This window comes from Alnus glutinosa, chromosome 2 (assembly GCF_958979055.1).
Source record: "Alnus glutinosa chromosome 2, dhAlnGlut1.1, whole genome shotgun sequence".
NCBI classification, from domain to species: Eukaryota; Viridiplantae; Streptophyta; class Magnoliopsida; order Fagales; family Betulaceae; genus Alnus; species Alnus glutinosa.
Genome location: NC_084887.1, coordinates 18,121,917 through 18,134,771, shown reverse-complemented (window position 1 = coordinate 18,134,771; position 12,855 = coordinate 18,121,917). Strand labels below are relative to the sequence as shown.

At 36.3% G+C, this 12,855-nt stretch overlaps 1 protein-coding gene across 2 annotated transcripts; it reads right to left on the bottom strand.

Moving 5' to 3' along the window:
- Positions 1-7,519: 7,519 nt before the first annotated feature.
- On the bottom strand, positions 7,520-11,309 carry LOC133861726 (two-pore potassium channel 3-like). 2 transcript variants are annotated; one of them, XM_062297524.1, is made up of 2 exons: positions 10,196-11,309; positions 7,520-8,067 (listed from the first exon to the last, which is right to left on the bottom strand). In XM_062297524.1, exons 1-2 carry the CDS (start codon positions 11,245-11,247, stop codon positions 7,857-7,859), a joined length of 1,263 nt encoding a protein of 420 aa, XP_062153508.1. In that variant the 5' UTR covers positions 11,248-11,309; the 3' UTR covers positions 7,520-7,856. The 2 variants fall into 2 exon arrangements, with proteins under 2 accessions (XP_062153508.1, XP_062153509.1); XM_062297525.1 differs by having other exon boundaries at positions 7,520-8,134; positions 10,196-11,307.
- Positions 11,310-12,855: the final 1,546 nt, after the last annotated feature.

Sequence of the window (12,855 nt, the reverse complement as noted above, 5' to 3'; positions counted from 1 at the left end):
TTTTGAGAGTAATGTATTATACACCAAACCACGAATGTCAATACTCCGCAGCAAAATGGTGTTGCTGAACGGAAAAAATCGATATCTTTTAGAGGTAACTCGTTCCCTTAGCTTGACACGCATGTTCCCATATCTCATCAATAGGATGCCTTCTCGAGTATTAGATTTCAAAACACCCATCGAGGTGTTGTCCCCACCTTTCTCTACTTCAAAAGGTGTTTCTCTGAAAGTTTTTGATTGTGTTTGCTTTGTCCATGTCCATGGTCCTGCTATGAGTAAGTTAGAACCTTGAGCCCTCAAATGTGTTTTTGTGGGCTATTCTCTTACTCAGAAGGGGTACAAATGCTATCACCCCCCATTGAGAAAACACAATCTCTATGTGTGACGTCCCACATCGCCTGGGAATGAGGATGTGCTTATATGTATAAATGCACCCTTTATGACACAACGCGTTTTAAAGCCGTGATGGTCATGAACCTATCAGAACTCCGCAGTTAAGCGTGCTTCTGCGAGAGCAATCCCAGGATGGGTGACCTCCTGGGAAGTCTGGTACGGGGAGCCAAAAGCGGACAATATTGTATCATTGGGGGGTGGGTCATTACAAATGGTATCAGAGCCATTGCCCAGCCTGAAATGGTGGGAGCGTGCACAAGCCCAATGAGGGACGCCAGCGGGGACGCTGGGTCCAAAGAGGGGGTGATTGTGACGTCTCACATCGCCTGGGAATGAGGATGTGCTTATATGTATAAATGCATCATTTATGACACAACGCGTTTTAAAGCCGTGATGGTCATGAACCTATCAGAACTCTGCAGTTAAGCATGCTTCTGCGAGAGCAATCCCAGGATGGGTGACCTCCTGGGAAGTCTGGTACGGGAAGCCAAAAGCGGACAATATTGTGTCATTGGGGGTGGGTTGTTACACTATGGATGTCATTTTCTTTGAACCACAATCATGCTTCTCTTCATTCTAAACTGCTCTTCAGGGGGGAGAGTAAGATTGAAGATGATTTTTATACTCCATTACCTGTCCCTACTCTTATGCTGGAGCCAAAGCAACAACAGCTTACTAATGAGTCTCCTACTGAACCTACTGATAAGCCATCTGTGCCGCCTGTGGAGGAGTTGAGAGTTTACTCCAGACGCTAGAAAAATAAGACCATTCCTGATGCTACATGCCAAGTATCTGATCTTGGCTCAGGTAATACTATTTCTGCTTCAGATATGAATTATGTAATGCTTGTTGTCAATGATACGAGTCTGCCCATTGCACAACGCAAAGGAGTTAGGTCATGTACACACCATCCAGCTTCTGATTTTGCTTCTTATGAACACCTTTCTTCATCATATCGTTCCTTTGTATCCAAATTGTCTTCTGTGTCTATCTCTAGAAATCTACAGAAGGCACTTAGTGATTCAAAATAGAGGGCAGCGATGCAAGAAGAGATGGAAGCTCTTCACAAAAACAAGACTTGGGATTTGGTTAAATTACCGAATGAAAATAAGGTTGTTGGCTGCAAGTGCGTATTCACTATCAAGCATAAGGCTAATAGTTCTGTGGAACGATACAAAGCTAGACTTGTTGTAAAAGGCTTTAATTAGACCTATGAGATTGATTATGAGAAAACATTTGCTCCAGTAGCAAAGATGAACTCAATTAGGGTTCTGCTGTCTATAGTTGCAAACTTAGATTGGCCTCTAAATAAATTTGATGTGAAAAATGTATTTCTTCTTAGAGACGAAAAGAATAAATATACATGGAAATTCCCCCTAGATTGGAAGATTCATCCTCAATGGGAAAAGTGTGGAAACTAAAGAAGGATTTGTATGGCCTAAAACAATCTCCAAGAGCATGGTTCGAGCAGTTTTCCCGAGCTATGTAGAGATTTGATTACAAGCAAAGTCAGGCTAATCATACATTCTTCATTAAGCATTCCTCTCAAGGAAACGTAACTGCTTTAATTGTGTATGTTGATGATATTGTCTTAACAAGAAATGATGATGAGGAGATACATAACTTAAAACACCATCTTGCTAACAAGTGTAAAATAAAGGTTGGGGAGTTTGAAGTATTTTCTTGGCATTGAGGTAGCAAAAAGCATGATATATTTATCTCCCAACGAAAATACATACTTGATCTTCTTAAGGAAACATGAATGCTCGGATGTAAAGCTACTGACAATCCAATAGAGGCAAATGTTTAACTGAGAGAAGGTAACGAGAGCCCTTTGGTGGATAAGGGCAGATATCAACGATTGGTTGGATGGTTGATTTATTTATCTCATACCTGCCCAGATATTGCATATGCGGTTAGTGTGGGGAGTCAATTTATGCATTTTCCGCGAGAGTCTCATATGGAAGCAGTTTATTGCATTCTTCGCTACTTAAAATTCTCACTGGGTAAGGGGCTGTTGTTTTCTCAACATGATCATTTGAAAATAGAAGCCTATACAGATGCAGATTGGGATGGCTCAATTATGGATCGACAGTCCACGTCAGGTTATTGCACATTTGTGGGAGGTAATTTGGTTACATGGTGGAGCAAAGAAACAGTCTGTGGTTGACAGATTTAGTGCAGAGACAGAATTTATAGCTATGGCTCAAGGAGTGTGTAAAACATTATGGTTGAAAATACTCTTGACAAAGCTTGGGTTTAACTCCAAGGACTCAATGCGATTGTATTGTGACAATAAAGCGGCAATCAGTATTGTTCATAATCTAGTCCAACATGATCGAACCAAGCATGTTGTAATTGATTGACACTTTATTAAAGAAAAACTCTTAGAATGTATCATCTGCACACTACATGTGAAAACAGGAGAACAACTAGCAGATATATTGACAAATGGTATGTCTAGTAGTATTTTGTCATTTAGCTTTATCCAAGTTGGGCATGCGAGACATCTATGCCTCAACTTAAAGGGGAGTATTGAAGATGGAAATTACCGACATACTATGATTTTTCTTTATTTATTCTGATTGTAATATTGTCTTTTTATTTATTTCCATGTTAGTCTATTGGTTTCTTCTATTTAAACCTATGCAATCGTCTGAAACAATTACAAGCAATTAATAATAATTTTCCTTCTCTCTTTATTTTCTTCTTTTTAACCCAAATAAATGTCTCACTCCTAAATGTATCAAAGTGACATCCACTTCATATTTGAGTCTGCGATCCTCTCAAGATTTAGAATTAATGTCATAAGGAGTCTTGAAGTTTCACATCATTCCTTTCTTAAAGTGTTTTAAAAGAAATGACAATTCTGGTGGTCTGTTCAATGCATTGAATCCGCACCAACGTATTAATAGTAGTCATCATCTCACATGATTAAGATAGATCATCATAATTGATGTGTTACAATTTTATCAAATGGAATGCTAGTTCTATTACTGACTGCGAATATTAAGTTGTACACTGCAAGGTTTATAGTCTAAGATTTTTTGTGTAATAGTCTTGTTATTCACATTATAGACCATATTCAACGCAATCTAATGACCATTTACATGCACATGATGAATAATAATCATAAAGAAAAATAATGTAAATATGTTATATGCCCAATGCTCATTAAATATATCAGTGAATCAACCACTTTATTCTATTTAAAACCAAGATATCTTACATACTAATTCGAGTTTAGGGCACTATCCGTAACAAATCCTTTTGAGAAGAAAACTGATTGGCAGACCAAATAGTTTGCCATGTAGATCCTAACAAGGGGCAGAATTAGAATTTTAGGTGCAAGAGGAGGGGGGGGGGGGGGGGGGGGGGGGGGGATTAAAAAGAACACTTTTTGGGGGTTAAAAAATTAATTCTAGAGGTTTTATTTTATTTAAAACATAATTTAGAGATATTTTAAAATTGAAAAAAATTCACTTATCACTCTTGATCTTTTATCACTTCTACAATTATACCCACCCCTAATCTTTTATCACTTCTGCAATTATACCCTCAAACTTTAAAATTTGTTAATTTAGGGTCCCTATCTTTCAATTTTTTTGCAATGGCAATCCTTCCAACGTTAAATTACAAAAATACCCCTAAGATGTTTATAAAATTAAAAAATTACCTAGATTGAATAATTGATTTTTTTTTTTTTTTTTAAAAAAAAAAAAAAAAAAAAATCAAGTCTGACCCACGGCGGGTCACGAACCTGACCCCCCGTGGGTCACAAAGGTGACCTACCGGTGGTTCTCCTATGTACTCATAACATCTACAGGATTGATCGTCTTATCTACTGTTTACATCACACTCCCAAAAAGCAGCTAGAGGAAGCTCTTCGCACATGGAAGATTTTGTATCAGAACCTGATCAGCCTGAAAAGTGAATCTATGGCAGAAAAGAAGGAAGGCCAAGATCAATATTTTGTCACATCACCTGATTCGCTATCAAAGAGTGAAGGCATCTATCGCTTATCAACAAGTGAGGAATTGGATGGTTCAATTTATGACGAGGAAAGCCTCATCGAAATTGCGCTTCCAAGTGGGTAGTATGTTGGAGAGAAGCCTAAGGTTAATAAACAGCAGCAGAAAGTGGCTGCAGATTTCTCGCCTGAATCCTTTTCCAGCCACATTATCAGCTGCTCTCTTTGATACGAGAAATGCCAGGCATTCAAACACTTTATTTTTTTATTTTTTTATTTTAGAATTTGATTTCAACTTGATGTGTCATAATCCTATAAAATTTATTATTTTAAAAAATGTGTCACAATATCATATGATTATGACACATCATGTTGGAACCAAATTCTAAAATAAAGTGTTGGGATATCAAGCATTTCTCTTTTAATATAAATGAGATAAACAAAGAAAACAACTTAATTGAGATTGACATATCCATGGGCTCCATCGGGGTTCACAAACGTGACCCACCGGTGGGTCACATTTTTTCAAAAAAAAAAAAAAAATAGAAGAAAGTGGTATTTTGAAAATTTTGCTTTTTCTGGTAAGATTTTATGTTGAATTTAGACGGAAGGGTTAACATTTCAAAATAATAATAATAATAATAATAATAATAACCTTAAATTGACACCTTTTAAAATGAGCGAAGAATAGTTGATACATATTTTGCTTCATGCAGCAGTCCTCAAAGCTCACCTTCTATAAATGATTCAAGGAAGTGGCCGGGAGACCCAAGTACCTTGCGTTACTATGAGATTTCTTTAAATGGATGCTAGATTTGTTTATGTTAATCCTTTGGCCTAACCAATTTTCAAAAATTGAATTTCTTGGATCTGTTGAATTTTTGGATTTAGCAATCTTTCATTCTTTTTTTCTCTCTTTTTGGGAGGGGCAAAGTATAATTAACCCTTAAAGATAAATGTCGTGAAAATAGTCTCTACATCACATGCAACTCACTATGTCCGTTTCCATCATAGTCCTGATAAATATCATGAAAGTAGCCTCTAATAGCCAAATTTGATTTAAGGTGCTACTCGAAACAAAATGGTATTTGGGCGAACGAGTTGCAATGAGTTATAATTAATGAGTGTAAGTGCAAATAGGGTGTTAGTTTGGGGGAGCAAAATGTAATTTAAAAAATGAAAATGAAAAAATACACTTAGCCCTCACAAACTTAGACCCTTTTGGCACTTATACTTCCAGATTTTAAAAAGTGACACTCAGCCCCCTTTAATTACCACTCTGTTACGATTAACACCTATAATCAGCATTTTCTGTCAAATTGGACGGAAATTGTGTCACATGACTTGCACGTAACTTTTTTTTTTTGACAAAATTATCCCCTTTGCTGAAGTTGTTGTGGAAATTACACCTAAAAACAATTAAAAACATAAAAATAACAAAAAACAAACTGAATCTTAAACTTCTCTGCTGTTGAAAGCTTGATGAGTAATAACAGCAATAGATTGGTGGTCTGCTTTTGCACCATTTCTGGCTAATGTAATTGGTTGTCCTCAGTTGGAAGCCACTCTTGCAATTTTCATCGGTCAGTCAAGTAAAGAAACCAGTGTGCTTGCTTTTAAATGGGACCGTTGCCCAATATTGAGCAGATTTTGACAGGTTAGGGTGCAAATCATAGTCTAACAGATATGCTCGGTTCATGCTTCAAATCTCACTAAAGCATCTTGTCCAGTTAAACATGTTAATGAGTTTGAGAGCACGGAATTTATTTATTTATTTATTTTTTTGAATAATGTTTAGGGCCATTTGGGGAAATTTTTTGTCCAAAAAAATCACTTGACTCAATTTCCATCCAATTCGAGAGAAAATTCTAACAAAGGGTGTTAATTGTAATTAGAGTTTAGGAAAAATATTGACGCTGAATATTTTGAGAGAGTGGAATGTGGAGTTGCATCTACAAGAAAAATAAGGAGTCCATTGACCACTTTTTCATTGTGAAGTAGCAAGAGTGTTATGGAGCTCCATTCTTAATTTGTTTGGTGTAAATTAGGTTATGCCTAGACGGGTGATTGATTTGTTGGTGAGTTGGAGAGGACATTCAGGGCATGGTACAGTCATGGAAGTATGGAGGCTGGCTCCACTGTGTTTAATGTGGTGCCTTTGGAGAGAACAAAATTCTTGGAGCTTTGAAGATGGAGAGACTTTGGTGTTAGAGTTGCGGAAGATCATGTTCAACACCTTTTATACTTAGATATCAGCACATCATAGTTTGCTTGTTTCTAGTTTTGCAGATTTTTTGAACTTGTGTTCATCTTTTCTTCAAATTAAGGATTCTCTTGTATATTTTCTGTGTATTATGGTTACACTCTTTTGCACATTTTAATGATATTGATTACCAAAAAAAATTGTAACAAAGTGGTAGTTGGAGGGGGTTGATTGTACTTTTTAAAGTTTGGAGATATAAGTGCTAGAGGTGTAAGTTTGAGGGGACTAACTGTATTTTCCCAAAAGGAAAAAGAACTGATCTTTTCATGCTTAGCTTAAGTTTGAGAGGAAGAAAGGTTACATGTCAAATGGCTACAGTTGATAAATAGATTTACAAATTCCAAAACCATTAAGCACACCAAACACATTTTAGGATTCATCTTTCTTACAGCCTTGTTTTAAGGGAATGAAATTGAGGATTTTTTCCAGAAGTAAGTTTGTCAAGATAGTACCTGGAATTTCTAGTTAGCCCGTAAATTATTTACTCCCAAAATTCTTAATTGTTGATATTGATTTTATTTTTATTTTCCATTTGTGCACATTTTGATTTCTCATCAGAAATCTATTTCTTTTTCTTTTTCTTTTTCAAATGGCAGTTGCTACTCAAAAGTGAAGGCATGATTTGTGCACAAACCACAGCGTGAAAGCTGAGTAGGCTGAAAGCAGGCTGTTTGAAGCTTATAGAATCTTCTATTGCAACAAAATTGCAGAACATGTGAGTTGAAGATAAATTTATGGTCCTCAATTTTTGAAGTGTTTAGTTGGTAGTTGATAGATATACCAAAACCTGCACCTGATGTTTGTTACGATCAAGTATATTCCTGTCAGGAAAATTTTTTATATTTCACTACCTGTATGTGTGACAAAGCTTGTTTTAAGATGAATGCATAGAATTGTAGGAGAGCTACAGATATTGAACATTTTACTACCAGAATTGGGAAACAACAATACAATCTGTCTCTTTGGAGTATTCGTGTTTCTGCTATTAGTATAGCTATTTACGTTTCGGGAAGTTTTGATATACATTGATATAGGATTTACATTCTGTAGGATGAGATAAAAGCTGACTTCTCCAGCTAAGAAAAAATTGTAAGGAGTAACAATGAATTGAGATCATGGAACATCCCTATGTATATGAAGGCATTTGAAAAAGAATAGCCCCCACTAGCATAACCATCTGACCTCGTCTCTGAATGATGGGATCAACTGCCTCGTTCTGCTTGTGTTTGACTAGGAATAATTGGACATCCTCACATTGTTTGCCTTCTGTACCAGGTTTTGAGAGGTCCTGGCGTTGGCTATTGCTGAGGCAATATCCCAAATGTCATTATCATTCATTTCCATTTGGGAAACCATGTTTGAATCAGTCGCCTTCCATGATATCTGCCAGAGTAATTTTGCCACAATTGCTTGTGTCCAGCAAATCAAATTGTTTGCCAATCTGCAAGATGTCTTTCTCTGTTATCCTTCCCATCTCCTTAAGCTTGTATATGATGAACTCAGATTTACTATAGCAACCAACATGAAAAACAATATCACCAATATGGTTTCAGGAACGAAAAAGAAAAAGAAAAAATCAATCAGAACTTTGAAAAGGTGAGTTGAAAAAAAGGAGAAAAAGTTATGTGCAATGTCCTAGATACAAGATAATCTGTATTAAATAAATAATTTTGTATTGTAAAAGGTAAACTTGGATATCGATTTAATGCCATTTTTGTGAGATAGTAAATTGGTAAAGTTCTTCACATGATTTCTTTAGGTTTTAATGAAATCCTCATTAGGTTCCATAGTGTCTCCAAATATATGGTTAACTTTTTCTCTAGTTTTCTCATATTCTTTTCTGAGCCACACACCCTGCTTCCATGATACTGGGGATACTGTTCTCCAATATTTATCCGTGTCCTGGCATCAGATACTAGTAAGGTAAACTACTGACATAAAGTAGGCATCTTCACCTTTCCCCTCTTGTATAATTTGCACATCACTCATTAAAAGAGCGGCAGTTTGCAATACAGATGCATAAGCTAAATATTACAGTACACAATCTATGATTAAACACCCTATGATAAACTCATTCCAATTACGACTTTTTCTTGTTATAATGTTCTGAAAACCAGCTAGCTTCTGCTGGAAGGAACTTGGTTCTTTCCAAATGTATTGCACTTCAGCTGTCATATTAGTACCAACCATATTTTGTCATATGCCCAATTGACCAACTGGCTCTATGTAAATCATCAATGCCTTAACACTTGCCTCTTTGATCCACAAATTGCTATTCTCTGACACTAAAATTGAGCATACCATTTGCAAAAACGAAGATGTAGGCTTATGCTATAGTGCTTCCTTTTCCAAATTAGCTGTTACAAGAGTGCACTTACCAGACAACAAAGTCATTAGAACTGTTGCCATCCTTGTCAAACAGAAGCCTACCTGCCTCATATCTGGTTTTTAACATGGGCTTTGTCTTCATTACATTGCATCAAGTTCCCTCGTATTCCCAATTTGCAATTCCGGCAAACACCAAGAAGTATCCATTCTTAGCACAACAAACAGACTGCCACCTTTCTATTCTTAAACTGGAATATCCACCCCTTTCTGATAACTAATTTTTGGATCCATATGTTCTAAGGCTAATCAGTAGTTCCACACTTTGCTTTCCTGTGTATTTGATTGATTGAACCTGCTGTATCTATCCTCACAATGGGTACCGTAATGCTCCACTTGGTTTTGTTTTCTTGGAATTAACTCTTCAAAACTCTCCTGAATTTTCTGGGCAATCTATCATATGCTTTTTTAATAGCTTACTGAGAGTCACCTAGAGATGTGCCATTTCCCCTTGAACCTCTCTCTTGATTAAGATAGCCATTCTGACTCCCAGTGAACGCAAGTTTTGTTGATCTTGAAATAGTACTTTTTAACATCGATTACGCAATACCACTCTCTCCTACAATACAGGAGTATGAGCAATAAGCTTGATCTCGCATTTTTCAGTATGGCACAGAATGTCTCACTCAACGAATAGGACTTCTATTTCCAAGTCGTAGCACTTCTGCTGTCTTTTAGAATGTATTCAAATAATAATGTCAGTTGAGCTAAACAAGTTCCTATTATGAGTCAATCTAATTGAAATATAATTTGTTCATAGATATGTCCCTGTCCAGATTCTCAATCAACTCATGTTGCAAAAATTCGTTAAGATTCTCATAGTGAGGATCTCCAGTATCATGATTTGAAGAAATCTAGAAGAAATTCTGTTCACTGCCATTATTTTTTTCACTCCAAAAAGACGTGTTCTTTTAGGCTAAATTGTTCTTTCCTATTTATGATCATCACTAATTTCATGAACACTTGTAGGAGTCCATGTTAATCAATTATCTTTAGACACCTTGCATGTATTTTTGAGATTTGACACCAAATTTGTGCATCAGTATTAATTTCCATCTATTGTTAAATGCACTAAATTATCAATTAAACCAACTTATTTTCTGCAGTGAGATAAGAAGAGGGAAACTTGCATAAGGTTACTGAAAATATAAAGAAAAATTTATCTGAACTAAATTCATAAATACCTGATAGATCCATCATTATCAAGGTCTGCAGCTACCAAATCCCCCACAGTAATCTTCTTCTGAAGAACCCATTTTGCAATCCTGCGATTCCTCTTGTCAATCCTAAGCTCAGTGAGGTATAGAAAGGCCCTGGCAACAGCTAATGTACTAACTAATAGCCAAATTACTGCAAAACACCTTCCTGTAATCGTGGTAAAAGCATAATCCCCATAACCTACAGTAGTCACTGATGTAACTGAGAGATAAAAACTATCAACCCATGTCATATCCTCCAGGAAATGCACCATAATTGTTCCTATAGCAATACACCCAATCACAACAGCCAAAGCTAACCCTACTTTGATTCTTATTCTCATTCTTCCTTTTTCTGTATCTACCATATATGTTCGAACCATTGAGTTGAACTTATTCTCATCGACGGCGCTCAATAAGACTGCCTCTTGCCTGTCACAAATGTATGTTACCAACCCATTGAGCAGGATGTCAATGAATCCAAAACCAACTAAAATGAAAACGCAAGTAAACAGCTTTGTGAATGTGGTGTCCGGAACGATATCACCATACCCAATGGTGCAAAGAGTGACCACAGTGAAGTACAGGGCATCCACTGGCTTGAACGTAGTATAACCCTTGAAACTCCCACTCGTCAAAAATATTGTTACTACAAGTATGACATATAGAATGACACCGATAAAGGCTTGCCGGACGATTAACGGGGTTGATCTTTGGGGAGGTCGGGGGTCGACGGAATCGTGAAAATCTTCCCGGATGTCAGTAAATACGGATGGAGCGGAGTGCGAGCGGCGTGAAAGTCGTCTCTTTTTGTCGATGCTGAAGTTGGCAATGAGGTTTAAATAGGAAGAGGACATGGGGGTTGTGATGATGGGAATGATGCCATCATTTGTGATAAGATGTGCTGCTGATTGGCGTCGGGAGGAGCCGAGACCAAGATCAAGGTAGCCTGAAGGAAATTCTCTCCTTGGTGATGGCCTAACAGACTCTTCGTCTACTCCTCCTGTCCTTGAGAGAAGAGCTTCATCCATCTGCATCATATCAAGAAACGCTTCAAGAATTAAATCTTGTACCAGAACTACTTTGCTTTCTTGAAAAAGAAAAAGAAAAAAGAAAAAAAAAAAATGTAGCCAGTACTCCAACTACAAGTCAATGCGTTGAAGAAATGGAAACGGTTTTGATAGGTGGTTGCTCATCTAAGAGTCATATGGGGGAGCAGCCTCAAATATAACTGGTTCCAACTGCATGCCACTCGTCAATTTATGCTGCTATTTAAATTTAAGTGTAACTAACTGCCCCACCGCATGAGTTACTCAATCCGTTCTACGCCGCTACTTTTTTGGAGCCTTTTTGGTGATGTATGCGTGATAATCACGTGATACAAAGCCAAAGGTGAAATGAATTTTTATTTTTAGCAATTTGGACGTTAAATTGTTAACAATTTTGACAACAATATAATCACGTGATCAGGATTATTGAGTGAATTCAGGTCGTTCTTTGTATCAAACGGCTTGAAAAATTCTACTCATTAAAAATGTGGCACGTTACCGAGACAGCCAAAAAGAATTTTCTTTTCAAAAAGCTTATTCTTCACTTTTGAATAGAATTTGTTTTTTTTTAATGAAAATCAAAAGACAACTTTTGACTCAAAGCCTTTTTTTACAACATAAAGCGTAAGAACCTGATGAAAATATACTTAAATTTCATTAATAACATGCTACATTTTTTAATAGGCAATATTTTTCAAGCTGTTTGATATAAAAAATGACATGAATTCAAGTAATTTTAGAATTGTTGTTGGGCTTATTGGGTGTCAAAATCAATGACATTTTTTGTAATCGCCACATTTTGGGAAACAGAAGAAAGATTTAAGATGGCGTTGGATCTTGAGTGTTAAATTAAACAAATGATATGTGAAAACTATTTGGGCGTGAGAAACGTGAATATCATTCAATATCTTGGAACACCCGGAAAATTGTGGCCCCATATAAATAAATAAAGAAATGAAGGTCGGTCTCTCCCGTGGATTGTCCTCTACTTCATCGTCCAACTTGCAACTACTTCTACTTCATCGTCCAACTTGCAACTACTACATACCTCACTATAATCACTCCAACTAATAAATTTTATATATATATATATATATATATATATATATATATATATATATATATATATATATATATATATATATATATATATATATATATATATATATGTATTAAAGTAGAAACCTTCGAGACAATAATTTGGAACTGCGACAAATGACGGTTTAAAATATTAACAAGTGTCATTTTAATGTCCAAATCAAAGAACAACACAAATAAATACAAATCAAATTATATTGAGGAATTTAGAACAAATAACAAATGTAGTCCGTCAAATAACAAACAACATATATGTTAATAGAATGACTACGCACGCTTAGTCTTCGATCCGAGATCTTACAAGACAACCAAACATCAGAGTGGTGCACCGCAAAAGGGGGGAGGGGGGCAGCAGCACTACCTCCAAAGTTTAAGTTAGTAAAGATATAAGGTGAGAATGAAAGAGATAGATGGAGATTAGCGTCTAAGAGCGTACCTGGTCCTCCCTATATAGATGTGGTTTTAGTTTGGTTGGATGCCTTGTTAAGGCAAGTATCTTCA

Excerpts from the sequence above, each read along its gene's own strand:
- LOC133861726 (XM_062297524.1), bottom strand. The coding sequence starts at position 11,247 with ATGATGCAGATGGATGAAGCTCTTCTCTCAAGGACAGGAGGAGTAGAC. Across the intron at positions 8,068-10,195 it reads GATAATGATGGATCTATCAG|ATTGGCAAACAATTTGATTT; the intron begins GTATTTATGAAT and ends GACATCTTGCAG.